The 26,796-nt window shown below is 60.2% G+C and overlaps 2 protein-coding genes across 11 annotated transcripts; both read right to left on the reverse strand.

The window, feature by feature from the left end:
* Window positions 1-1,696: 1,696 nt before the first annotated feature.
* MIER2 (MIER family member 2) lies at window positions 1,697-12,342 on the reverse strand. Of its 9 annotated transcripts, XM_055126445.1 has the most exons (15): window positions 12,288-12,342; window positions 8,454-8,544; window positions 7,686-7,828; window positions 7,051-7,206; window positions 6,694-6,811; window positions 6,461-6,558; window positions 6,103-6,172; window positions 5,408-5,559; window positions 5,178-5,262; window positions 4,874-4,968; window positions 4,386-4,510; window positions 4,143-4,270; window positions 3,094-3,493; window positions 2,944-2,976; window positions 2,267-2,585 (listed from the first exon to the last, which is right to left on the reverse strand). In XM_055126445.1, exons 1-14 carry the CDS (start codon window positions 12,294-12,296, stop codon window positions 2,973-2,975), a joined length of 1,674 nt encoding a protein of 557 aa, XP_054982420.1. In that variant the 5' UTR covers window positions 12,297-12,342; the 3' UTR covers window positions 2,267-2,585; window positions 2,944-2,972. The 9 variants fall into 9 exon arrangements, with proteins under 9 accessions (XP_054982416.1, XP_054982415.1, XP_054982414.1 ...); XM_055126441.1 differs by lacking the exon at window positions 2,944-2,976 and having other exon boundaries at window positions 1,697-2,407; window positions 5,178-5,259; window positions 7,051-7,176; XM_055126440.1 differs by lacking the exon at window positions 2,944-2,976 and having other exon boundaries at window positions 1,697-2,407; window positions 7,051-7,176.
* A 6,761-nt stretch (window positions 12,343-19,103) lies between these two features.
* THEG (theg spermatid protein) lies at window positions 19,104-26,318 on the reverse strand. 2 transcript variants are annotated; one of them, XM_055129085.1, is made up of 8 exons: window positions 26,123-26,318; window positions 23,027-23,136; window positions 22,785-22,856; window positions 22,343-22,404; window positions 21,254-21,323; window positions 20,655-20,772; window positions 19,739-19,898; window positions 19,104-19,400 (listed from the first exon to the last, which is right to left on the reverse strand). In XM_055129085.1, exons 1-8 carry the CDS (start codon window positions 26,258-26,260, stop codon window positions 19,162-19,164), a joined length of 969 nt encoding a protein of 322 aa, XP_054985060.1. In that variant the 5' UTR covers window positions 26,261-26,318; the 3' UTR covers window positions 19,104-19,161. The 2 variants fall into 2 exon arrangements, with proteins under 2 accessions (XP_054985060.1, XP_054985061.1); XM_055129086.1 differs by having other exon boundaries at window positions 23,027-23,140; window positions 26,123-26,286.
* Window positions 26,319-26,796: the final 478 nt, after the last annotated feature.

Genomic DNA, 26,796 nt, shown 5'->3' on the forward strand with positions numbered 1-26,796 from the left:
CATGGCCGGGCCGTGGGGAGGGCGCGGCGGGCGGCGGGCGGGGCGCCCCAGGAGGGGGCGGACTCTGCCCCCGCCCCGCCCGGGTGCCCGGGGGAGCGCTCGAGCGGGGAACTGGGGGTCCCCCCGGCCTGAGGTTAGTGCGGGGCCGGGCTCCTAAGCAGGGAGTCAGCTCTCAAACCCTCCCCCTGCAGGTGGGGAGGCTAGGGCAGATCCCGGGTGACCCCGCGTGCCGGGGACCCGGACGGCTGAGGAAGTGATGGGGAACGGGCAGACCAGCCGGGAGTGCGGGGCACTGCCTGGGGAGGCCGACCCTCAAGCCCCGGCCGCACCCCGCGTGCGCCTCTGAATTCCGCCGGTGCCTCCTAATTGACCGATACCACTGGAGGCATCGCTGGCGCGGTCCACGCCCCGTGTTCCTGCACCCTGGGACCCGGCGGGGCTTCTGGAAGGGCACGCCCCCTTCACACCCAACGCCGAGGGCCTGACTGCTCCCCCACCGTCTGCCAGGAGCCCTAAAGTGGGACGCTCCCTGGGAGGGGTCAAGGGCAGAGCCTGCTTGCAAACTGGGGCTCCAGCCTCACCCACCCCGCCCCAAGCTTACTGGCTGGGTCCTTGGTCCCTGGGCTTGGAACCTTTTTTTTTTTTTCCCCCTTTTTGGGCCACTGGCAGAGATGCTCAGGGCTGACTTCTGGCAGGGCTCCAGGGACCCTGAAGGGATGCTGAGGATCTAGCCGGGCTGGCCACGTGCAAGGCAATCGCCCTCCCCACTGTCCTCTCCCTCCCTCTGGGCTGGAGCCTTGATCTTCACATTTCTGCTAGAAGGCGTTGCAGCAGTGTTGCTGTCCAGGGCTGAGTGGGTGCCCCTAAGCCTGGCCCTAGGTCCTCCCGCCTCAGGCTGGCAGGGGTCTGAGGAAGCTGTGGGGTGGGGAGGGTCAGGGACGCTACTCCCCATCCCACACACTAGGAAGAGCCGCAGGGGCACCCAGGTCTCTGATGGAAAGTGGCCCAGGTTTCTCCTCTGGGGTGCAGCGGGGAGGACCTTCCATGGCACCCCCCTTCCCAACGGCATACCAGCATGTGCGTTTGGGAGAGTCATAACAAAAAAGCTGTTTCTTCTGGCCCCCACTCTTCTGCCTAAGTGCCAGTTGATCCAGGGGCCTGCTGCTGTTTGGGGGTGCAGGGAGTGGTGGGGAAAGAATGTCCCCCCTCGTTTTTTTTTTTTTGTCAGGGGCCACAACAGGCAGGGCTCAGGAGGGCCCCTTTTAAGTTTGGAAGTTCCCAGAGGTGCCGAGACTGCCCACGGGTAATGCTGAAGCCGCAGGTGGGTGAGCCAGCAGGAAGCTCTTGGAAGGGGGTCCTGGGAAGGCGGGGAGGTGAACAACTGTCCCAGTGGCCTGCTCCTCGAGATTGGCTGGGGTGGGGGATGAAAAAGGAGGTGAGGGAGCCTGGGGTCCCCTCCCCCTGCCAGTGCCCAGGTCAGATTAAGAGCTGGGGGGGCTGGGAGTGGGGTCCGGTTAGGACTGGGGTCAGCACTTTGGGGGTCTCCCCCCCTCACCAGAGCTGCCACTCCCTTACTCCACTAGGCCCACCTCCCGGCCCCCAGGGGACCCAAGAGGCCCTTCCGTCAGGGGATGGCTCCAGGTCTGCTAACAACAGGGTGTCAGCCGCCCACCCCAGCAGCGCTTGGGAGGCAGAGGCGGCTTCAACTCAAGTTTAATAATAATAAATAAAAACAGCGAAGGGGGTAAAGGCAGTGGCCACAGTGCGGGTCCCGGCACAGGGGGTGCAGGTGGGGCCCGGCCGACTCCGCAGGCCCCCTCCTGGTGACACCTGGGGGGAATGGGGGCGCTGCTCAACCCCCCCACCCGGGAGGACCCCACTCGGACTTGTAAACAGAAACATAAATAAATGGAGGGCAGCCGGGAGGAGGCAGCGAACCAGGGCCCCAAACGCTGGCCGGGGCGCTTCTGTTCAACAGAACGGGGGTCGCGGGGTGGAGGCGGGCTGGACCCGAGGGGTGTCGGTCACCTGTCTCCTGAGCCCCCGAGGCAGAAGAGGGGCCCCAGGGGGGCAGTAAAGTGCGGCTATTCCTGAAGTGGAGAGAAGGGCGGAGGTGGGGAGCTGGGCCGGCGTCTGTCGAGGTATATGGCTCTGCGCCCCCCGGTTTGGCACGCGAAGCAGCTGCCCAGGGACCTGCCGGGGTGCGGGAGACGGAGCCGAGCAGGGTGTCAAGGGCCTCCCGGGCGAAGGCTGCTGGTGGGGGCAGGGGCGGGGGCGTCCTGCCCTGTCCATCTGTCCATCCATCTCCCGGTGGGGGCGCGGAGAGGCCCTTCCTCGCCTCTGTGGGTTGGACAAGCCGGCGCGGTCCCACGTGGGAGGCTGCGTGCTGGGCACCCTGGGTGCCGATCTGTGGGGGGCAGGCCAGGCACCCCAAGTCTCTGAAGTGTTCTGAAGCAGAAGGCATCCCCCGAAGCCCCCGAGGGCAGGGTCGGGAGGACCCAGGCCGCCCCCGCTGTGGCCCCAAGTCCAGTCTGGGCCCCACATGCCCGCCTGCGGCCAGACTTCAACAGGTCATCACATTACAGCTGCAGGGGAGAAAGCGAGCAAGCAAGAGACAGAGAGAGAGAGAGAGAGAGAGAGAGGAAGAGGGGAAGAGAACGTGAGAGTGAGAGCAAGAAAGAGAACAGGACGAAGAGTTAAAGAGCAAGAAAACAGGAAAGTGAGGAGAAAGAATGAGAATTCGAGAACAAGAGGAAAAAAGAAAGCAAGAGAGAGCAAGAAAGTGAGAAGGGAGGAGAGAGAGGGAGGGAGGGGGGAGGGAGAGAGAGAGAGAGAGAGAGAGAGAGAGAGGGGTCAGCCGGGCCCAGCCCAGCCCCCGGCAGCTCTGTCCCTGGTGCCTGGGGGGCGGTGGGGGGCAGGGGGAGCCTGGCCGCCCCGCTGTACCTGTTTGGATTTGGAACCATATGAATGTATTACCTAGTCAAAAAAAACACACAAAATGAGCCAGATGAACGGTCGGGACTCAGGGAGGGCCCCAACACACCTGCCTGGGGGCCAGCCCGCCCCCCACGCCCACCCCCGCCACACACTCACTGTGACAGGGGCTCCGAATGCAGGCCGGGGGCCGGGCACGCAGAGTGGGCGGCCAAGAACGGATTCACGTCCCCGATGCCCAGGAGTCCGAAGTCGGTGACAGACAAGGCCACCTGCGCGGGCGCCACAGCCGGGGCGGCTCCTCCGTTGAGGTCATCGCGGCCAGAGAGCAGGGACACGTCCTCGGGGAGGGCCCCGGGCACTGCCAGGTCCACGGCCAGGCTGGGGCTGGGGCTGGGCTCCGGCGCGGCCGCCTCTGGGGGGCAGAAGGCCTCTGGGGGGCGCTGGGGCGCAGGCTCGGCTGGAGGGGCGGCTGGCAGCGGGCAGGGGCAGGGCCCAGGCTCCGAGGAGGGCAGGCCACTGGAGCCCGCTGGCGGCTCACTGTGGACACTGGGTGACTCTGCAGGGGATGAGGGGGACAGGACTGAGACCAGGATCTTGGGGAACCCTGAGTCCAGTGCCTTCGAACCCAGAAAAACCTAATGGAGCTGATTTCCCTGCAAATACAAGTTGCCACGTTTGAGGAAAAGCTGGCAAAGAACCACGGTGCTGGCCACAGAACCTCAGTGCTGGCCACTGAACCACGGGGCTGGCCATAGAACCTCTGTGCTGGCCACAGACCCTCAGTGCTGGCCACTGAACCACGAGGCTGGCCACAGACCCTCAGTGCTGGTCACTGAACCACAGGGCTGGCCACAGAACCTCAGTCGACCACTGACCACAGGGCTGGCCACAGAATCACAGGGACAGGGCCTGGAACCAGAAGGTCCCCGGAGTCCCAAGGCACAGACCTAGAGAGAGAAGGCCCTGACCTCATGGATGGCTGAAACTGAGCTCCCCACCCCCCTACCCCTCACCCCCCACCCCGTGGGCATCAGCCCCACCCTCCCAGCTTCAGGGCCCCGAGAGGGGAATCCCACTTCCAGGCATGGGGCGCATGGAGGGCCCCACCACCAAGGGTGGCCGAACACATCTCCCCACTGCCGAGGCACCTCGGCACTCTCCAGGGTGGGGGCAGGATGCCAAGGGGAGGGGCCCAAGCCACTCACCCAAGCGCATCTGTGCCAGGGGTTCTCCCTGGGCGCCAATGCTGTCGGTGCCCGGGGGCAGAGGCGGAGAAGAGCGGGGGCGGCCTGGGCCTTCTGGGTCAGTGGTGTCCAGGTCCTGGTCTGCATCCCTAGAAGGGGGCATGCTCCGTGAACAGCAGTGGGGGTCCCCTTGCCTGGTTCTGGGCGGAGCTGCCCTCCCGCTGCCCTCCCCGACCCACCCAGGTGTGCTGGGCCTTCACGCACGTGGTCCCCGATGGGCCATACTTCCGGCGGCCCAGCCGCGTCTGCTGGGAGAAGTAGTCGTAGCGCTCAGACTTCTTCCACAGGTAGTAGTACTCCACACACTCGCCCACCGAGCGCGTGCGCACCTGCGTGGACGGGCGGTGTGTCAGCCTGAGGCCAACAGCACCACACACCCACCAGACCCTCCCGGGACCCACCTAAGTTCATCCAAAACCCAGCAATACCGGGTCCCAGACCCTGCAGATAGAGACCCCGGCCCAGTGCAACACACGCTGTCCCTGATGCTCCCGGGACCGCTATCCCGTATCACACAGACGGACACAGAATCATCTCTGAGATGGGGCACCCCCTGCCCCAAAACCAAGCCTGACTGAGGGGGCAGGGGCTGGATAGGATAGGGAGCACAGCTAGGGGGCGGGGGTGGGGGTGTGTCCTCAGCAGGCAGGCCCCCGAGAGAAAGCACCTCTTGGCCAGGTCCTAGGCCTCACCTTGTTGGCCTGGATCAGGTGGAAGTTCTTGCCGTGCACGCGGAAGCCGTGTTCGAAGTTTCTGCACTCCTCCTCGCTCCATGCACACATACCCTCTGCAATGAGGGGCGGGAGTGGGAGGGGGGGCGGGAGTGGGAGGGCGGGCGGGCATGGGGGATATGGGTGGAGCAAGTGGGCAAGGGGGGGGGTGAGTGGAGAAAGGGGTGGGACAAGAGCGATTATGGGCGGAGCCAGTTGAGAAAAGGGTTGGTGGTGGGCGTGGCGACTGGGAAGGGGGCGGGGCAAAGACCACCTGACTGCTCACCTCTGATCACTTTGACGTTGAAGCGCAGCCTCCGCAGAGCCTCCTCGGCATTGAAGCGGCATTTGACCAGCTCGTACAGCGCCTGCTGGCGGGCACAGTGACCGTCCCACCCGGGACCCCAAGTCCCAGCCCGGAGTCAGGGAAGGGCACATCGTTTTCACCTGACCCCCACCCCAAGGCGCCACACCGGTCCCTCCGGCTCCCTCTGCGGCCCCTGACCCCCGGCCCACCTGCTCACTGTCCTTTACTGTCTCGCCCTCTGGGACCTGGGACCCTGACATCTCATGCCAGCGCCGCTTCACTGCGCGGTACAGGAACTCCTCCACCTCCTTCTCGGGGAGGACATTAGGGTCCCACAGCAGCTGGTCTTCGTTCTCATAGACTGCAGGAGAACAGGGGGGTTGGGGTGGCTCCGGGGGTCAAGGCCAGGCGGATGGGGGCAGGCAATGCCCAGGGCAGAGCCAGGGACCCACGGTCCGGGCTCTCAGGATACAGGGTTTGATGCACGGACAACCCCCTCCCCCAGGGGGACTGAGACAGGCTGACGGGTAGCAGTTTCACCAGCCCTAATGTGCAGCCAGGGCCACCAGAAGCCGCAGCCGGTGAAGCTGAGAGGGGAAATGTCACGATCGTGCGCGTGTAAAGGACCAGAAAGCATTCCTGGAGGAAGGAAAGTGCCTAGGGGCTTTCGGGCAAACACTTGCTTCCAGCCAGAGGCGGACCGGATGGGAGATGGACAGACTCACAGGAAGAAATGGGGACCACTGGGGCGGGGCACCGAAGGACAGAGAAGGCAAGCGGTGGGGCAGGGAGCGGGGTGAGCAGGCAGAGAGGAATTCTGAAGGACGGGGCACAAACAGCATCAGGCAACTCCCACCGCTAAGCCCCCTCACTCCCCCGCTCCCCGCATCTCTGGCCCCCTTACTTTTCTCAGCCTGGCGCTGCAGGTGCAGGGTGCTGAGGTCGGCCTGGAACTGGGGCCCCACCATGATCTCCTACAGAGGTGGAGTGTGAATGTCGAACACGGGCCCCCAGAGGTCCGCCGGCTGGCCCGGGAGCCGAAGGGAGTGATGGGGCTTAGAGGTGCACACGTGCGGCTGGGCCAGCCAGGGGTGCCCTGGGATCCAAGCACAGCGCCCAAACCCGGGGGGGGGGGGGCCCGGGCGGAAGGGGGCCTCCCGCAGGATGGGTGTGACAGTGACGGCCCGTGTGTGCGTGTGCGGGCGATGTCCAGCCAGTCCTGCAGCAGGGGGGGCAGCCCCCGGCGCGGGGAGCGCGTGTACCTTCTTACACTTGTTGGCGGGCAGAGGGTCCTCGTCGGCGTCTGAGGAGGCAGAGGATGGGCGCTCCCTTTCCATGCCAGTCTCGGACAGGAAGCGGCCTTGGGGCAAAGGCGACAGGGGCCACATTCTGACATCAGCTGGGCAGCCCCACTCCCCGCTCCCTGGCTCTCCTCGATCCCCTGCCCCCAGCCCGGGGGCTTTGACGGAGCCAGCCCCCCGCCCCAGACCCCCACCTCCACTCTGGGCAGGGAACAGGTCAGGGGCCTCTCGGGAGGTGACGGCGGGGACGCGGTGGGCGGCCGAGGGCTGGGGCTCCTCCTCCCCGGCCAGCAAATCCTTCGCCATCTGCTCCTGGGACGGGAAAGGCTTGTTGGTCGCCGGCTCAGGTACCAAGGGCCACATCACAGGGACACTAGACATGGGGCTCCCTGGGGGGCTCCCAGCAGGGCTCAGGAGACTGCTGTGGGCGGGGAGATGGCGGGCAACTCCCCCGCCCCTCACCGAAGGGCCTTCTGGCCATGCTGGGGGCCGGGCTCCCACCCAGCCCTCCCCAGGGGCAGGTGTAGGTGGCGGGGCCCGGGTGCTCCCACCTTGTCCGGCGTCATGTCTGGGAGGTGCGCAGAGGTCTCGCTGCCCTCGCTGTCCCGGTCAGAGGTGGGATCCGACGCCTCGTAGCTGTAGAGCGCGAGTAGCTCCTGCAGGGGCATGTCGCTCCTCTGGGGGTGCAGGGTGGGGTCGGGGGGCTGCTGGGGTGCAGAGTGGGGTCGAGGGGCTGCTGGGGTACATGGCAGGGCTGGGGGACTGCTGGAGGGACAAGGCAAGGTCAGGAGCTACTGGAGGGGGCGTGGCAGGGTGGGGGGCTGCGGCCGGCTCTGCCCTGTGAAGCAGGAATGACCCTCCCCCACCTCCCCTCCCCCCCACACACACTATCGGGCCAAAGTCGGTGACTCCTGTTCCTGATGAAGAGAAAAAAGTCCCACGGCTCCAGTCCGCGTTGCCCTTCAGACCTTGCGCCATGAGCCCCCACAGAAGCAGGCCGGATTTTCGTGGGCACAAAAGGAAAGGCCCAGATGTTTCTCTGTGCAGGCCGCAGCCCCCTCTAGAGCCCTAGGCGTGTGTCAGGCTGGTTGAGGTGGGGAGGGGGCCAGACCCTGAGGCCTGATGGCCAGAGCCCGGCTCCCAGCACCCAGCACCCAGCACACGGACAGATGGGCCAGGGCCGTACCTGGGATCCGAAATGCTTGTCCACCTCCTCCCCGGGCTGCTCAGGGCCCCGGGCCGCCTCGCTGCTCCCCTCCCGGACACCGTAGCTCTGCGACAGGATCTCAGCAAGGCTGAAGCGGTGGTCGGCAGAGCCCATGGGCACCACTGCGGGCAGGGAGGACGCCAGTCTGCCGGTGCCCGGTGCCAGCCCCACCCCTCATGCAGAGCCCAAGGACACGGGGCCGGTCAATGGCATCGGGGACCAAGACACACACACACACACACACACACACACACACACAAACACACACACACACACGAGACCCTGGGTGTGTGGGCGCACACATGTGAACATGCTTGAGGGTGTGTGTACGTTGCACGTCCATGTGTGCACACTGTGTGTCACAACTGGGAGCGAACATGCGTGCGCATGTGAGCACGGACACGTGGGTATATGCCCGCCGCGGCTCAGGACTCGGGAGGCAGCTCCATGAATGCACAGCCGATCTGCGGGCTGCTTGAACCCTCAGACCACAAATGCTGGGGAAGGTGGGGGGGGGGCGGGGGAGGGTCAGGAAGAGCTGGGGGCAGTCAAGTGGGGGTGGGGGGAAAGGCCAGAAGGGCTGGACAGCAGCCCTGGGGCAGCTCCCTGGCGTGGGCCAAGCCCCCTGCTCCTGAAATGCAGGGCTACGGCCTGCACTCCAGCCTGAGAGAGCCGCCAGTTCTGGGGTTTCCCAGGACCCCCAGAAGTGCTCACGAGGCAGTGGAGAGGTTGCAGGGAAGGTCGTACCTGCCGCTGTCTGCAGTGCCGGCTGCCCCGGACACAGGCCGTGCGTGAGGCAGGAGGCCACACAAGGACTCTGCCTCTCCAGCGGGGAGGCCTGTGGAGGGACAGAGGAGACAGATGTGAGCGAGCATGCATGGGCCGGAGTGCTGGCTCTGGGTCACAAGGGACTGGTGAGGGGCTGGAGCCATAGCACAGCGGGTAGGGCGTTTGCCTTGCACGCAGTCGACCCGGGTTCGATTCCTGGCATCCCGGATGGTCCCCCGAGCACCGCCAGGGGTAATTCCTGAGTGAAAAAGCCAGGAGTAACCCCTGAGCATCGCCAGGTGTGACCCAAAAAGCAGAAAGAAAAAAAAAAAGAGGCTGGTGAAGGAGCCCCAGTGCAGTTAATGGGCCTCGGCCTTCCCAGGGTTCGACCCCGAACACCCCAGAAAGGCAGCAATGGGCAGCCTCCCCCATACTCCACACCCCACTCCAGAATTCAGTCTTCAAAGGCAAATCAGCCACTCCGGAGAAACACGCGGCTGATTTCCCCGAAAAGCTGCCACTTCCCAAGGACCCCCGTGCTGAGAACTGGTCGGACACTCCGGTAAAAACTCGACCCCCCTGTCCACAGCAAGGTGGTGCGGTGGCCAAATGGGGGCCATGACACAGGCAAGCCCCACGGTGCTGACAAACATGCCTGTTCCCCCACCTGGTACACCCTGTGGCCACTGGGGAGGGCAGCTCTGACACCTTCAATTCCTGGACTCCCTATAACACACGACACAGAGGGAGCAGGTTGACCCCCCCACCCCGCCCCATTCTCTCTCTCACACAGGGTGGGACCCTGAGGATACAAGTGTCCAGAACATGCCCCATCCGCAAGCAGGAAGGGCGTCTGGAGTGGCAGGGCCACAGAGAAGGGGGTGACCCACTGAGGGGGATGGAACACCTTGAGGGGAAATGGAATGTTCTAGAACTGAAGGTGGTGGTAGCACCCATCAATGGCCTAATTACCACAGCTTCCACTTTCCACCAGTAGACCTCCCAAGACGTGAATCTTTACTGAAGGCAAGACAAAAGCCCAAAAGGTATTTTTTAAAAGTTTAACAAATGAGGGGGCTGAGCGTTAAGACAGCAAGGGAAGCATCTGCCTTGCACGGGGCCGATCAGGGTTCGATCCCTGGCACCCTGTAGGGTCCCCCGGGCACTGCCAGGAGTAATTTCTGAGAGCAAAGCCCATGGCCCCAAAACCAAACCCGAAATATAACAACAAATGAAGGGACGCTGGCAGGACTGGGGTGGTGGGGCACAGGGCCTCGGGTTCGAGCCCTAGTACTGTACAGTCCAAGCACCACATGCAGTTACCCCCCTCCCCCCGCCTCCAACTGGGCCTCAGGAGGGGTGTTCTCATGCCCCTCACAAGGGACTCGGAGTCCAGAAGAGAAGGCAAATTCGGGCAGCAAGCAGGCGCTACCATGGGCAGTCCTGGGAGCCCAGAGACCAGAACCAACGGCTGGGGGACAGCAGCCCAGGGTCCTCGTCCAATGGGGAGAGCTGGGGATGCAGTTCTTGGGGACCTCCCAGAGAACAAGAGCTCAAGTTCTTTTTCGGGGAGGGAAGGGGGGTGCTCAGACCCGCGTTCGGCAGTGCTCAGGGGTCACTCCTGGCAGGCCTCTGGTGCCAGGAATGGAACTGGGGTGGGCCGCATGCAAGGCCCGCGCCTTAGTCCCCCAAACTATGTCTCCTGCCTGACTCCCCAAGTTCTAGATGTGGAGAAGCTGTGTTGGGGAGTCCAGCCCCCCGCGGCAGCAGAAGAGGGGGTACAAAAAGCCCAGGCGATGGGGCCAGCCGCAGGGAGCTCCGAGGGGGGCCCCAGGGCTGGATGGGGGCACCATCACCGGAGATCACCCAGCAGGGTTACGTGTGGGGTGAGCCCCCCCCACCCTGCAAAGTTCTGCGGCCATACAGCCACCGGGGCTCCGAGGCCCTGGAAATAGAGCCCCGAGCACAGGGCCACCACCGAGGCCAAGCGTGGGGTTGCCCCAGGCCCCGTGACACCCACACATCACGCTTTCCTGGGGTTACTCCGCACCCCTGGTGGGCTCAGGGGACCATATGGGGTGCCGGGGATTGAACCCAGGTCAGCTGCTTACAAGGACACCGCCCTCTGCGCCGGACGATCACTTGGGCCACCAACAGCGGATAGCGCGGACGTCACATAGAGCGCAAGACTTCGCGCGACCTCGCGAGACCTCCCAACCCGCGCTCCCAAGAGGTGGAGCCCCGAGCAGCGCCTGCGCCCTGCACTCAGACCGGCCCCACCCAAGACCTGGGCCCCAGTTTCCAGCTCGCCTCCCACCCATGCAAAGCTGTGGAGTCTGGGGAGTCCTGGGGAGTCCATAAGGCTGGCCCCAAATCCCCGAGGGCGCTCACAGGGACGCAGCATGCGCCTGGAAGACCCGAGGCCCAGGCTCGACCCCAGCGACAGAAACCCCGGAAGCTCTACAGGGCACGGCCTTAGTGGCCCCCAGCCCCACTGCCCCGTCTGGTCAGGCCCACACAGGGGAAAAACGCCCCCCTCCCCATGACAGTCATGGAGATATTTGGGGGTCTACATGGGACGGGTCCGTTTCTGTCCCAATCCCAATGGTCAAATAAGCACATAGGGGCCAGAGAGAACGGACGGAAGGCGCTCGTCTCACGCAGCCAACCCGGGTTCGATTCTCGCTCCTCGGCACCCTCCAGAGCCCTCCAGAAGTGATCCCTGAGCACAGGGCTAGGAGTAAGGCCAAAATGGCCCTCCAAACCAAAAGCAAAGAGTACTCATTCCAAATACATCTGATTTGAAAACTTTTGGGGGGCTGGTGTCGCTCGTGAGGTGGGGTGCACAGGGAGCCGGGCGGGGGTCAAACCTGGGCTCCCTGTGTGCAGTGCTCGCGCCCCCGCCTGCTGAGCCATCTCTCCAGGCTCCCTGCCCCCCACCCCGGACTTCTTTTGAGGGGTGGCGAAATCCAGAGGGTCAGGAGGTCCCAGTCTTCAAGGTCCTGAGATGGCCCCTTTCCCTTTCGGCCAGAGGACGCCACCCCCCAAGACCCCGCAACCACCCAAAGTTAACCCCAGGAATACCTGGCCCCAAGGAGAAAAGGGGTCGAGGTGTTAGGAACCAGGCCCAAGAATTAATTGGGAACTGAGGTTGGGGGCTGAGATCAGGGTTCAGGGGTCTGGGGATAGAGGCTGGAAAGTGACAAGGATGAAGGCGTAGGGGTGTGGTCTGGAAGGTCAGCGTTACTCCCCAGGTCAGGGGGTCAACCGGGAAAGAGGAACATCACCAGTGGGTGATCTGGGGGTTGGGAGGTAGGGACCGGGGTCTGGAGCTCAGAGTCTGGGGAATGGGTCCGCATTGAGTGGGGCAGAGGCTGGGTGCGGGAGGGGTGAGGACGGGTTAAGAGGCCAGACATCGGGGTTTCGAGTTCAGGGGTCGGGGGAGTAAGGGGGTACAGGTCAAGGGCTGCGGGTTGGACGCCGCTGAGGTTCAGAAATCGAGGGGCCCGGGAAGTTGGGGTGCCGGGGTTCAGGTCCGTTTCGACAGGGGCGCGCGCCCCGCCCCCTCCCGCGCGCCCCCGGCCCGCCCGCGCCGCGCGCCCGCACATGCGCACTGCAGCCCGCGATGTGGCAGCCGGGAGGGGGGTTCGGCCCGGGGGCGGCAGCGGACCCAGTACCGCGCCCCCGAGCCTCTGTCGGGCCCAACCCGGCCCAGTCTCAGAGTCCCAGAGCCGGGCTGTCGGTGCCAGGGCCCCGAGCCGCCGAGCCAGGGCAGGCGGGCGTGTGAGGACGGCTCCCCCGGCGCTCACTCACCTCCGCCATGGCCGTGTGTGCGCGGGAGGCGGCGCCGCGCCGGGAGCCCCGGATGCGGGTCCGAGCGCTCATTGGCTTCCTCGCCAGCGGGGGCGTGTCTACGGGGAGTGCGGGGGCGTGGCAGGGGGCGTGGCGGTGGTAGTTGGGCGGGGCCACGCGGGGCGCGCGCTCGGGGACACGGGCGCGCGCGGCGGGGAAGGGGGGGTGAGCCAGGGGACCCTACCCTGGGATGAGGACTTGGGGGCACGAGAATCAAACTGCGTGTTCCTGAGACCCCGCTCTCATTTCCTCCCCACCCCATGGCTGAGTGTGATAGTGTGGAAACTGAGGCCAGAGTGATGACTGCTCAGGGTTTAAGTGCTCAGGGCTTGACATCGGGGCAGCAGAGTCTGGAAGGTTCCTCACCCTTTTCCCCAGTGAAGACCAATCCCGAGTGCCAAGAGCCAATAGGAGAACTTGCAAAAAAAAAAAAAAAAGGCATCTGGAGCAATGAAAACCTTGGTTCCACCAACTGGGTCCCACTAGGGCCACGATATGTTTAAAGTAACTTATTAAATACTTTGGGACCAGTAGCACATTCTGAATACGTGCTGGGGGCTGGAACGGGAGCTGGGGTGAAAGTGGAGGAGGCTAGAACCACATAATGCTAACAGGGATTTTGTCCCCTAATCTATTCCTGGCTGAGGACTGGAGAGGAAATTCAACAGTCTGCAGTCCATCCTTGGCTCCACCCTGGCACCACGTGATCCCCCTGCCCTGCCCCAACCCCAGCACCACCAGGCGAGTGCCCGGAACATTGAGCCTGGAATATCCCCTGAGTACCTCTCAAGTTCCTGCCAAGTGCTGAGATGAAAAAAAGATAGGGGAAGGTGGTATGAAAGGGAAGTCTAGAGCCAGAAAGGTGAACCCCAAAAGATGCACTCAAGAGGGAAGAGAGGGACCAGAGCAATAGTACAATGGGGAGGGCACTTGCCTTGCAGTTGGTCAACCCCGGTTCAATCCCATATGGGGGGCTGGAGCAATAGTACAGTGGGTAGGGCATTTGCCTTGCACACAGCCGACCTGGGTTCGATCCCCGGTATCCCATATGGTCCCCTGAGCAATGCCAGGAGTAATTTCTGAGTGCAGAGCCAGGAGTAACTACCCTGAGCATTACTAGGTATGACCCCAAAAGTAAAACACTACTAATAAAATCAATCCCGTATGGTTCCCTAAGTACTTCCTGAGTGCAGAGCCAGGAGTAACCCCTGAGCACCGCCAGATGTGGTTCAATCCCCCCACACACCCTTAAAACAAAAAGAGGGAGGAGAGAGCACGTGAGATGCCTCATTTGCACAAATGGATGGTGTGGGATGTCGGTTCTTACTGAAACCAGGACATCCGGGATTGAGGAAGTGCACAAGTAACAAGTACTGTTCTCTAAGATCACTGTGCTCACTCCAGCCAGGTGCCCACTGGGGCAGAGAAGTTGAGATGGACAAGTTTGGTGCATGCTTGATCTAAAGGGCATGTCGGACTCTCGGGGACCTCACCTCCCCACAGGAGAAACAACCGATGACAGGTCTGTCAGGGGTCTTTGGGGTCTAGAGTCTTCTCTCTCTCTCTCTCTCTCTCTCTCTCTCTCCTCCCCACCCTTCCTCCCTCTCCCCTCTTTCCCTCCTTCCTTTCTTTCCTTCCCTCCTCTCTCCCTTTTTTCCTCCCTCCCTTGCCTCTCTCCCTTTCATCCTTCCTTCCTTCCTTTCCTCCCTCCCTTTCCTCCCTCCCTTCTATCCTCCCCTCCATTCCTCTTCCTCCTTCCATCCTTCCTTCCTCCCTTCTCACCAAATGCTCAACTGCCCTTCCTGGCTCTGTGCTCAGGAGCATCCCTGGCGGGGCTCCAGAAAGCCTTGAGCAGTGCTGGGGATTTGAACCCAGTGGGCAAGATGCAAGACAAGTGCCTTACCCTGCTGAACCCTCCCTCTGGCCTCTGTTCTCTTGCATTCTAGCTAGGACCCAAACACTTTTATCTGCACCTAGAGATCACGGGCAGGTCTGGAATAGGTGGGGTCTCCAAGAGATGCGGGCAGGGGTGTCTGTGAATAACAGGAAAAGGGGCTTGAGAGAGCCTGGGGGCATCCAGACACAGCTCGGGCAGAACTTGAGAACAATCAGGCTGGAGAGATAGCACAGCGGAGAGGGCACTTGCCTTACATGTGGCTGATCCGGTTCAATCCCTGGCACCACTGGATCCCCTAAGCCCTGCCAGGAGTGATCCCTGAGCCCAGAGCCAGGATGAAAACCACAAAAGAACAAAATGAACTTTGAAGGAATCATCTAATTGTCACGCTCTGGGGAAAGGGTTTGGGGGCGCAGAGGGAGAATCGAATGATCAGCTGAGACCCCTGGGTCTCCTCTTCTTCAGCTTTTTGGTTTTGTTTATGGGCCACACCCAGCTGTGCTCAGAGCTGCCTCCTGGCTCTGTGCTCAGGGATCACTCCTGGTGGGACTTGGGGGACCATGGGGATGCCAGGGATCAAATCCGGATCTGCTGCGTGCAAGAGCCTTACCCACTATATTATCCTCCGGTTCCCCCTTTTCCTTTTCCCTTTACTCCCCTTCCCCCTCCTCTCCTTTCCTTTGTTCATTTCCACTCTGTTTCTTCCTTTTGGGGTCACACCCAACAGTACTCAGGACTTCTTTTTTTTTTCTTTTTGGGTCACACCCGGCGATGCACAGGGCTTACTCCTGGCTCTGCACTCAGGAATTACCCCTGGCGGTGCTCAGGGGACCATATGGGATGCTGGGATTCAAACCCGGGTCGGCCGCGTGCAAGGCAAACGCCCTACCCGCTGTGCTATCGATACAGCCCCTCAGGACTTACTTCTGGCTCTGTGCTCATGGATCACTCCTGTCGGGGCTCTGGGGACCCTATGTAGTGCTGGGGATGAAATAGGAGGTCCACCACACGATAGGCAAGCACCTTCACCCCCAGACTATCACTGCGGCCTCAGCTTCTTTGTTTTGTAATAGGCATCCTTTTAAATAAATCTTCAGTGCAAAAATTATTTCATTCTGTTCATTGTTCCTCTTCAGATAACAGGGTTCAGGCCCCCAGCCAGAAATATGGGACCAGCAAGGAGTGATAGTACAGCAGGGAGGGCGTTTGCCTTGCACACAGCTTGACCTGGGCTGATCCCCCACATCTGAAAGGGTCCCCCCTCAAGCACCGCCAACAATGATTCCTGAGTGCAGAGCCCAGAGTCAGCCCAGAGCATAGCTGGATTTGCCCCCCCCCCAAAAAAATAGTCAGAGAGGAAGAGAGAGATGATGAGCCAAGAGATAGTACAGTGAATAGAGCACATTCTGCATGCAGCCAACCTAGGGCTCAATCTCTGGCATTGCAGAGGGTCCCCCAAGCTGGCCAGGCGTAATCCCCGAGCATAGCTGGGTATATACCCACACACACATCGAAAGGGATACGGTGGTAAGGGCTGTGGATGTGGTTAAGGGATGAGTCCATGTGTGAGACCGGAGTGACAGTACAGTGGGGAGGGTGTTTGCCTTGCACGCGGCTGACCCGAGTTCGATCCCCAGTATCCCATATGGTCCCTCCCTACACAGGAGTAATTCCTAAGTACAGAGCCAGGAGTAACTCCTGAGCATCGTCAGGTGTAACCCAAAAGCCAAAAAAAAAAAAAGAAAAAAATTCAAGAATGGAATGGGAGACTGCACAAGGGGCTAGAGTTCAGGGTTCCAGCCCTGGTCCACAGAGCCTCCCTGAGCACTGCTCCAAGAGAAACCCCTGGATATCTCCCCCCCAATGAATAACAAAGGAAATAGCCTCAAGTCAGCATGAGAAGGCCAGAGTGACAGTACAACAGGGCTGGCACCTGCCTTACATGCGCTGACCCCTGACTCGATCCCCGGAGTCCCATTGGGTCCCCTTAACTCGCATCAGGAGTGATCCCTGAGTGCAGAACCAGGAGAAATGCCCTGAGCTCAACTGGGCGTAGCCTCAAACTCAAAAGCAACAATAATAAAACAGATCCCACCCTTACACTTAAACGGGACAAGTTGAGGCTGGAGAGAAAGTACAGCAGGGAGGGCGTTTGCCTTGCATACAGCTGACCCAGGTTGGATCCCTGGCATCCCATACATTCCCGAGAGCACCACCAGGAGTGATTCCTGAGCACAGAGTCAGGCGTCAGCCCTGAGCATCACTGGGTGTGATCCCCAAAATAAATAAATAAATAAATAAAACTGAAAGTAAACAAAGCTAGTAGAAACTAAACAAAGCCAGTTTAAAAGCTTTAGTTTAGTTTTGTTTTGGGGTCACACCCAGCGATGCTCAGGGGTTACTCCTGGCTCTGCACTCAAAAATGATTCATGGCGGTGCTGGGGGACCATGTGGGATGCCAAGGATCGAACCTGGATCGGCTGTGTGCAAGGCAAACTTCCTCCCCGCAGTGTTATCGTTCTGTCATAAATCTAGAATGGCGTGGGTTTTTTTGGATTTTTTTTTTTTGCTTGTTTATCTTTTCCTTGGGGGCGACATCCAGCAATGCTCAAGGCTTACTCCTGGCTCTGTGCTCAGGAATTGTTCCTGGTGGTACAGGGGTCCCTTAGGAGAAGCCGGGGATCAAACCCACATCTGCTGTGTGCAGTGCAAACACCCTCCCACTGTGCTATTGCTCTTTGCTCTCCCCACTCACTAGTTCCTCTCCCAGGGCCAGCTTCCCGTGCACCACTTCCTTTTCTGTGCCGGGATCCGTCGCCCTCCCCCAGCCCTTGATGGTAATTGATTCATTTCATGTTTTTTTCCCTCTCAGGGGTGTTAGAAATAGGGGAACACAGAAGTCCCTGGGAAGTAGTGAACCTTTCCCATGGTTCCAACAGCTGTTTTAGCCTCTGCTGGGGGACAGTGTGTGGGGGTGGGGATCTGCAATCCCAGGACACCCTGGAGGAGTGGCTTTCCTAGAAAATTTTCTTTTTCCTTTTCTTTGTTTTTCTTTTCTTTTCTTTTTTTTTTGGGGGGGGTCACACCCGGTAATGCTCAGGGATTACTCCTGGTGGTGCTCAGTGGACCATATATATGGGACGCTGGGAATCAAACCCGGGTCGGCTGCGTGCAAGACATACGTCCTCCCCCACTGTGCTATCGCTCCAGCCCCGTAAATCTTGTTTTAATCTCAGGTTGTTTTATTTTCTTTTTTTATGCTTTTGGGTCACACCTGGAGTTGCACAGGGGTTACTCCTGGCTCTACACTCAGGAATTACTCCTGGCAGTGCTCGGAGGACCATATGGGATGCTAGGAATTGAACCCGGGGCCGGCCGCATGCAAGGCAAATGCCCTACCCGCTGTGCTATGACTCCAGAGCCTGTTCTTGTTTTTGGGTGGGGTGGGAAGAAGGTTGCACTATGCCCAGTAATGCTCAGGGAACCAGGGAGTGCCAGAAATGAAACCTGAGTTCTGTGTGTGCAAGTCAAGCACCTTCCCTGCTGTTCTCTCTGGCCCCAATCTGGGCCGGAGATTTGGGTGTGGGAGATGCTGGCCTGGGGGCTGGGAAAGTAGAGAAAGGGTGCCCCCCCACCTTCCCCAGAAGGCAACACCTCTAGGAACCAGAGCAATGATAGTACAGTGGGAAGGGCATTTGCCTTGCATACAGCTGACCTGGATTCGATTCCTGGCATCCCATAACATCCTCCAAGCACCACCAGGAGTAATTCCTGAGCACAGAGCCAGGAGTAAGCCCTGAGCAATGCTGGGCAATACCCCCATTGTATCACTGTAGCACTGTCATCCCGTTGTTCATCGATTTGTTCAAGTGGGCACCAGTAACGTCTCCCCTGTGAGACTTGTTTGTTGCAGTTTTTGGCATATCAAATACGTCACAGGTAGCTTGCCAGGCTCTGCTGTGCGGGCGGGATACTCTCAGTAGCTTGCCGGGCTCTCCGAGAGGGACAGTACCCCAAAAACAACAATAAAAAGAAGGTAGCACCTCTAGAAACTGGACCAGCACGTCAGGCCAACAAAGCTGTCAGTTCCACCTTTTGGGAGGCAGGTGGGGAGTCACAGCTGTCGAGACGCTGAGATAGCCCAGAGCTACTGCAGATGGTGTTTAGGGGCACACGTGGGACCCCGGCAGATGTCAAACACGAGTTCAATCTTTGGAACCATCTCCAAAGTCACACATAGCCGCATTGTGTGGCGCCATCAATGTCAGTCCCTATGTGTGGTGGTGGTGGTGGTGGTGGGGAAGCGGTAGAGTTACACATGGCCCACCCATTTTTTGTTTGTTTTTTTCATTTTTTTGCTTTTTGGGTCACACCTGGCGATGCACAGGGGTTACTCCTGGCTCTGCACTCAGGAATTACTCCTGGCAGTGCTCAGGGGACCCTATGGGATGCTGGGAATCGAACCCGGGTCAGCCATGTGCAAGGCAAACGCCCTGCCCTACCCGCTGTGCTATTGCTCCAGCCCCGCCCGACCCGGTTTTGACCCCTGACACCGCAGAGCATCCCTCGAACCCACCAGGAGTGATCCCTGAGCGCAGAGGCAAGAGTCAGCCCTGAGCACAGCGGGCTGTGGCCCCCAAACGAAAACAAAACAAAAATGATGAAAAGAATCAGGGTGAAAGGGTTGGGGAAGGGGTGGCGGGTATGGGCATGGCTGGTGTCTCAATGCCGAAATAAAGGACCAGACACATGCAAACTGAGATACTTTGCAGAAATATTCTCTTTCTCCTCCTCTCCTCCTCCTCCATCACTGGCCTTCCAGCCCCCTCCCGCCCCCCTCGGGGTCACCCCTCCCCACCCCCGCAGAGCGCCACATGAAGTTAGGGTGCACTTGGGTGTTTACTGGAAATGGGGTTCACAGGTGGGCAGGCCAGCCACTCAGACTTTCCTGGTGATACTCTTGGGGGTGGCGAGCTCCGTGAGCCGCGGGGTCGCATGGGCCATTAGGGATGCTGGGGACACTTGGTAGGGGTCTCGGCTTGTATTCAGATCCTTGCGCACTTTGGGCTGGGCCAGCGAGAGCAACCGGGGGCTGGCCACAGCCTTCTTAGTGACGTCAGGGATTGACCAGCGAGGGTCTCGGTCAGGGACACACTTGTCCGGCAGAGCTTTGGGTGCTGGAGGGGGAGGAGAGGGTACAGTATGAGGCGTGAAGTTGGGAACGGACCCCAACTTGCCACCTGCACCCTGGCATGCCGGTTACAAGCGGTTGCCCAGCAAGGAGTTCGCGCACGCCACGCTCCCTGCTTTGGGGGCTGCAAGCCCAGCATGGTGAGTTTGGTTTGAGGTGAACCCCATCTCTGCACCTTGGCGAAGAAGTATACCGGAAAAGAAAGGGCATAGCAAGGCCCCGCCCATTAGGACACGCCCACCTCAGGGCCCCTCCCACCGCGAGGTCCTGTGCCATGGGCAAAAGTCTCTGCAACCTACAGAGCTTGGCTCTGGACCCACTCACTGGCCAGATGAAGGAGCCGGTTGTAGTCCGACACGTAGGGCTTGGGTTTCGGCATGGGGTTCCACTCATCCAACAAAGTAGCTGGGGTCCTGGGCTTTGCCAGTCTGATGATCCTCGGACTGGGGACAGCCATCTGGGCTGCCTTGGATACCTTGGACACCTGGTTACAGAGTAGAGTGGGGCCAGAGAGAGATTGCACAGCGGATAAGGTGCTGGCTTTGCACGAGGATCACCGAGCTTTGATCTCCAGCAGCCCCTAGGGTCTGAGTACCCAACCTGGAGTAAGCCCTGAACATAGCCAAGTGTGCCCACCCACCCCGCAAAAAAAGGAAGGGAGGAAGGAAGGAAGGAAGGAAGGAAGGAAGGAAGGAAGGAAGGAAGGAAGGAAGGAAGGAAGGAAGGAAGGAAGGAAGGAAGGAAGGAAGGAAGAAAAGGAGGGAGAAGGTCTTCCCTGCTGTTTTGTCTCCCCACAAAGGTTGGGGAGTGAGCCTTCAGGCTGTGAGCATTGCCCCCATCAGGGGAGAGAAAGTGGGGACTGGAAAAGTTGGGGTGTCAGTGGGATGAGGGTTGGGATGTCCCTTCAGACAGACTGCACTTCCCTGTCTCTGTTCTGCCACGGGAGTGTTTAGGGCTGAGAGAGGGGTACCAGGCCGAGCTGGGCTCCGCAGGCAGGGAGCCAACTCCCACCGACTTTTTTTTTTCCTTTTTGGGCCACACCTGGCGATGATCTGGGATTACTCTGAGCTCTGGGATTACTCCTGGCAAGCTTGAGGGACCATATGTGGTGTTGGGGATCGAACCTCGGTCCATCTCGTGCAAGGGAAGCACCTGACCCGCTCTGCTACTGCTCTGGCCCCAGGAGCCAGTTTGCGGGGGACTGCCCGCTCTGCGCGACTGCCAAGGGGTGCACCGCTACCTGGCACATGTTTATGCTCCAGATGTTGTTCCGGACTCTCGGGGTAGCGAGTTCCCGAAGGCGGCAGGACGCGCGGTACTGGAGGGCGGGCCTAGACACCGGCCAGATGGCGGACTTCCTGTGGGCCGGATTGGGGTGCACAGAGGGCTGGAGATACGCACGCACGAGCAGGCCAGCACGCGCGCATGCATTAGCCCACACGTGTCAGCACATCCATACCCGCGTGTGCCCACGTGCAGGTGTGCACACCAGCATATGCTCACTTTGCCTGCGTCTGGTTACATGTGGTCGGCATGTGCATATGTACGTGAGCCCCTACGAGTGTGTGAGCCCCATGTGTGTGTGTGCGCATGTACGCATGTGTATCGGTGAGGGTGCCTGTGTTCCCATCCATATCTGCTATGTACCTGCGTGTGGCCGAATGTCTGTGTAATGTCAGCTAGAGCATATGTGTGTGCACACATGCCTGTCGTGTAAGTGTGTGTGTATGGCTGCCTGCACGTGTAGGAATGTGCATATGTTTGTGTGGACATATGTGAACCTGCACACTCCATGTGGAGAAAGGGGTCCTTACCCAGCCTTCATGCCTATGTCCTTACCTGAAGTTACTGTAATAGTCTGAATAAAACCTCTTCGGCCGAGACAGCTCCTCCACTCGATGGCTCACAGCTATCAAAAGGAGGAAACAGCCCCTCTTATTCGCCTGCCCCCCATCCCCCCTGACCCCCAGTTCCCACCTGCTTGATTCAGAGGGTCTTCGGAAAAGGGTTTTGTTTTGTTTGGGGGCCACATCCGGCAGTGCTCCGGATTACTCCTGGCTCTTCATCAGGGATCACTCCTGATGGTGCTCAGGGGACCATACAAAATGAGGGAGCTGGAACCCAGCTTGGCAGCGGTGCCAAAGCAAATGCCCTCCCCACTTGACTTTGCACCCACATCCATTGAGGCTGGGATTGGATCAAGACCCTCTTTTGGAGTTTGCCTAAACTTCACCCCAGCACTCCTGGGGGAGAGTCCAGACAAGAGACCCCTGGGAAAACGGCGGAAAGATACCTGGGGCATGGGGGAAGGGAGGGAGAGGAGAATGTGGGGGCTCTGTAAGTGTCCCTCCCAGAGGCAGCCAGACACAAGGCTGGAAGGTTAGAAGGTGGCTGAGAGGAGAAATTGGAGCAGTGGGTAAAAGGGAGATGAGACAGGGTAGGGTAGAGGCGGGGCAGGGTGGAGTTGGGATAAGGTGGAGGAGAAGTGGAGGTGGGTGGAAACGAGTTGTGTGGAGGAGGTAGAGGAGAAGCGGGACGGGGGCGGGGGGCGGGGGGGGGGGCGGGGAGGTGTGAAGGGGAGGAGGAGGCGGGACAAGGGTTGACGGGTGGAGAAGCAGAGTGGGGCGGGACGAGGCCGGGGCGGAGGTAGGGCGGGGCCCGAGGGGGAGGGGAATGAGGCAAAGGAGGCAGAGATTCGAGTAGAGGTGGGGCGGAGGGGAGGCGGGGCGGGGAGGACTTGAACAGGGATTGGATAAGGGGCGGGGTGGGGCGGGGCGAAGGAGAAACAGGTGGGACAGAGGCGGGCCAAGATTGGAGGAGCGTGGGGCGGAGGCGGGACGGAAGAGAGCCGGGGCGGGGCGGAGGCTGGCGGAGATTGGAGAAAAGGCGAGGCGGGGCGCGTGTAGGTGCAGCTCTGGGCTAGCCTACCTGGTAAGGTGACGGACAAGGTGGAGTCTTTGAGAAACTGCTCCGTCCAGTACACGGAGGGCCTGGAACACACCAGGCGTGGCTCAGGTGAGGGCAGCCAGCCACTGGCTCCCTACGCCCCGCTCTGAAACACAACTCAGGGTACCCCTAAACACAGGAAGACAGGAGGCGGGCAGGGTAGCTAGAGGAAGTCGCGAGAGGTGCACGGAGGGGCGGGCGAGGGGTCGGTCGGGGATGGCAAGTTGGGAAGCAGCTTGGCAGCAAGGCTGGCGCTTGGGGGTCCGGGTGGATGGAACTCGAGCCCCAGCTTGCGGAGTGGGGTAGGGCAGACCCTGCGAAAGAGTCCCTCGCCCATCTGGCTTTGGAAAGCAGACCAGGGGATTCCAGGACGGGAAAGCCCCCCTCCACGCCCCCGCAGGAGGGAGCGGTGCCCTGGACTCACCAATAGACACAGAAGTGCAGCATCCTCCTTTTCGGGGAGTACCACGAGTACCCCTTACAGTTGTACACCACCCTGAGGAAGGGCTGTCTGCTTTGCACTGGTCTTTCTCCTGGGGTGCCTGCAGGAACCCTTCCATCCCCGAACTCCTCCCCACACCTCCCTCAGCCCTGCCCCCTCCACAAGTGTATACCCTGGTGGAGGGGGCTGGTGGGCGGTCCTTGGGGGCGCTCCTTCCCCCTTACCTGTTTTTTATAACTTGCCAATTGGTCTTGGGTTTCGCCAGATCCACGAGCCTTCGTCTCCTGGTCAGTCTGCCCCCATGGGAGGTGGGGACGCGCCTCGAGATGGACAGCTGGCTATGGAGTGTGGGGGTCGGGGGTCAGCACCTCCCCTCACCTCCTCACCCGTGTGGCCCCGCTCCACCAGGGAGCAAACTCTGGACCAGGCTCCCTCCTCCTGCAAGAGTCTAACCCCCACGCCCCCAGGGATCAGACGGGGTGGTTCACACGCAGACATCAAGCATCCTCCAAGAGGGGAGAGCCTCCTCGAAGGCTCCCAGTGAGCCTCCAAGTTGGGGGGAAGGTGGCTGAGAGAGGTTAGCTGTCTCCTGTGTACCCTCTGTGCCTTGATTCTACTTCCTGATGCCTCTTCCATCCTGGCACTATCTGGGGGTACTTGTATGGTCATGAAACCGAGGTATGATTCTGGAACCCCCACCTCTACTGTCCCCACACCCCCCAGGTGACAGATTTCCCCCCCCACTGCATCCTGCCCTGGCACTCCTCCCAGATAAGCAGGGCCCCCCACATTTTCTGCCAGCAGCTTCCCCCTATGCTGGGAAGGCCCCCTTGAGCCTCTCTTACAGCCCCCCCAAAGTCCCTTTGTCTCCCCCACCCCCTGCTGGGCAGATTCCCCCCCTTCTGTATTACTACTCCCAGATAATGTCCCCTGTATTTCTTCCCCTCTCCCCCGGGGACAGCTCCCCACTCACCTCATCTGAGTCACCTCATCGTCTATATCTTTATCCAGCGCCCTCTCCTGCTCTATGGCAGCATCATCCAAGACCCTAATTTCCACCACTGGCTCCTCCCCGGGCACTTCCGTGGAGGGCAGGTCAACCAGGGGCACCCGGAAAGGCAGTTCCCCATGGTCCAGGTCCTCGCTTGTGGTACTCCGGAAACGGATCCTGCCAGGACTGGGGACTGTCAGTCTCTCCCCCTCCTTCGTCCCATCTACTTCGTCCTGTAACTCCAAGCTCCCCTGGCTGCCTCGCTCCATCTGCTGTTGGTCCCCCGTGAACTGGTCGCTCATTATCCTGTCACCCCACTTCCTCTGCACCCAAGTGTGCCTTGCAGTCACCTGGCAACAGGACAATGTCCCCCCGCCACATTCTCCAACCACATTCTACCCCCCCAGCTTGGCCCAGGAAGGAGTCTTGAGGTTGGCTGATGCCCCCAGCTCCTGGGTGTAGGGGTAGCGTCTGGGTCCCCTGCTCCAGCCAACTGCCCAACAAGCCCCTCTCAGTGAGGGTGTCTTTCTTTCTTTCTTTCCTTTTTTTTTTTCTTTTTGGGTCACACCTGGCAATGCTCAGGGGGTCACTCCTGGCTCTACACTCCTGGCGGTGCTCGGGGAACCATATGGGATGCCAGGGATCGAACCCGGCTTGGCCGTGTGCAAGGCAAATGCCCTCCCCGCTTTGCTATCGCCCCCAAGAGTGTCCTCAAGAGATCTTCAGGATTGGTGGGATCTTGCCCAACCCTGCAAGAAGAAACCAGTGGCCAGATTGGGGCACAGGAAAGCCTGGCCACTGGTTTTATTTATTTCTCCAGGTCAAGAGGGATCATTCTTGGGGTACAGTGGTGAAGGCACTTGCCTTGTACACAGCCAACTTGGGGTTTGATTCCCAGAATCCTGTAGGGTCCCCGGAGGCCAGAGATAATAGTACAGTGGGGAGGGTGCTTGCCTGGTACATGGCTGACCCAGGTTTAATCCTTGGCATCCTATAGGGTCCTGTGAGCTCATTAGGAGTGATCCCTAAACACCGAGTCAGGAGTCATCCCTGAGCATTGCCAGGTGTGGCCCCCACACCAAAAAGCGTGTGGGGGGAACAGAAAGGAAGTACAGGGATTAAGGCATTTGTCTTGGGGCCAGAGCAATAGTACACCGGGGAGGGAGTTTGCCTTGCACACAGCTGACCCGGGTTCAATTCAGTCCTCAGCATCCCATAGGGTTCCCTGAGCTCAAAAGGAGTGATTCCTTAGCACGGAGCCAATAGTAAGCCCTGAACACTGCCAGGTGTGGCCCCAAATCTGGGAGGGAGGGAGGGAGGGAGGGAGAGAGAGAGAGAGAGAGAGAGAGAGAGAGAGAGAGAGAGAGAGAGAGAGAGAGGAGTGGAGAAGAGAGGAGAGGAGAGGAGAGGAGAGGAGAGGAGAGAGAGAGGGAGAGAGAAAGGAGAGGAGAGAGGAGAGAGAGAAAGAGGAAGGGAGGGAGGAGAGACAGAGAGACAGAGAGCTTGGTTTTATAGTCTCTGGATGTTGGTCATTGGTGGGATTACATGGCGCTGGGGGGCAGTCCCTGGGTGTGACCTCCTAGCTACTAGAAAATGGGGAATTCGAGCAAAAGAGGCCCAGTCCCAATCTGAGCAGGCTTGGAGGTCTCAGCCCTGGATCCCACACACCTGGGTTCCTCTGCCAGTTCCTTCATGCATGAGGCTTGTCCAAATGTGTGGAGAGGGGCCTTGAGCATGGCTGTGGCTAGACTCCGGAGGTCTTTGGCCACGGGAGCTCTGCTCGGGGCAGGGAGGGAAACTGAAGCCCACCCCCACCGAGGGGCCCCGGGAAAGACAGCCAGGCATGGGGGCAAGAGACTCTCTGCCATGATCACATTCTGAAAATTGCATTTTCTTTCTGTTTGGGGGCCACATCCACCGATGCTCAGGGGTTACTCCTGGCTCTGCACTCAGGAATTACTCCTGGCAGTGCTCGGGGGACCATATGGGAATCGAACCCGGGTCAGCGCGTGCAAAGCAGACGCCTTACCCGCTGTGCTATCGCTCCAGCCCCACTCAGGGATCATTTTTGCCCCCCACCCTATCAGCAGTATGCCTTACCTGCTGTACTAATGCCCTGAACATTGCCTTTTCAACATATGTGTGCTGTCTAACGCCCGCTTAATTATGAGACAGGCCTTCACTTGCTCGTGGCTTGACTTTCAGCAACTGAAAAGGGGACATCTCCGGGTTCCACCCAAGGGAAAGGGGTGGAACCTAAGAGAAGAGGGAATTCCAGGGGCGCCAGGAGGATCCGGAGCCCTCCCGCTAGTGGAGCTGCAGTACTCACTAGTGGACGGAAGATGGCGCTCTTCTCATAGGCGTCGCGTCTCGCCGGGTAATGGACCAAGTACTGGACCAAGAGCTGCGGCTTCGGCTCCTTGAAATCCCCCCAAGGGCTATCCTGTAGGAGGACTTTTATCGTCATCACCTCTGCTCAACCTGGCGCGGCGACCGGACTCGAAGAGGCAGTCAATTGCCTAGAATGGCACTGGACGCTAACCAGACTCAGGCCCAAGAGGGTGCAAGGCGGCTCCAGGTCGCCCCTAGCTGGCTGCAGAGGGAAATTCTGCGCAGATAATGAATCAGGAAGGGCTTGAGGAACCGAGAGCCTGGAGCAGATGTGGCCACTGGCCTGTGGGGAGAGGGGAGGCGGAACCGATGCGGAACAGCAGAAGGTATTGAGCTATCCTGGAGACGAGAGGCTGACACGCAGACCCCATGCTTTGGGGCTGTCTGCAAGCGGGGTGTTATCTTGTTTCTCCTTTTTATTTTTTCTTTTTGGGTCACACCCGGCACTGCACAGGAGTTACTCCTGGCTCTGCACTCAGGAATTACTCCTGGCAGTGCTCAGGGGACCATATGGGATGCTGGGAATTGAACCCGGGTCGTCCGCGTGCAAGGCAAACGCCCTACCCGCTGTGCTATCCCTCCAGCCCCGCGGGGTGTGATCTTGCATGGCCG

Source organism: Sorex araneus, chromosome 2, assembly GCF_027595985.1.
Source record: "Sorex araneus isolate mSorAra2 chromosome 2, mSorAra2.pri, whole genome shotgun sequence".
In the NCBI taxonomy this organism is placed as follows: domain Eukaryota; kingdom Metazoa; phylum Chordata; class Mammalia; order Eulipotyphla; family Soricidae; genus Sorex; species Sorex araneus.

Coding starts and splice junctions, on each gene's coding strand:
- MIER2 (XM_055126437.1), bottom strand. Junction 7,207..7,685: donor ACAAGCATTTCGGATCCCAG/GTACGGCCCTGG, acceptor TCTGCACCCCAG/CAGCCCCCCGACCCCACCCT. Junction 3,494..4,142: donor CCTGGCACAGATGCGCTTGG/GTGAGTGGCTTG, acceptor CATCCCCTGCAG/AGTCACCCAGTGTCCACAGT.
- THEG (XM_055129085.1), bottom strand. CDS start 26,260: ATGACGATAAAAGTCCTCCTACAGGATAGCCCTTGGGGGGATTTCAAG. Junction 22,405..22,784: donor CTGCACTTCTGTGTCTATTG/GTGAGTCCAGGG, acceptor GGTGTGTTCCAG/GCCCTCCGTGTACTGGACGG. Junction 20,773..21,253: donor GACTATTACAGTAACTTCAG/GTAAGGACATAG, acceptor TCCGGCCCACAG/GAAGTCCGCCATCTGGCCGG.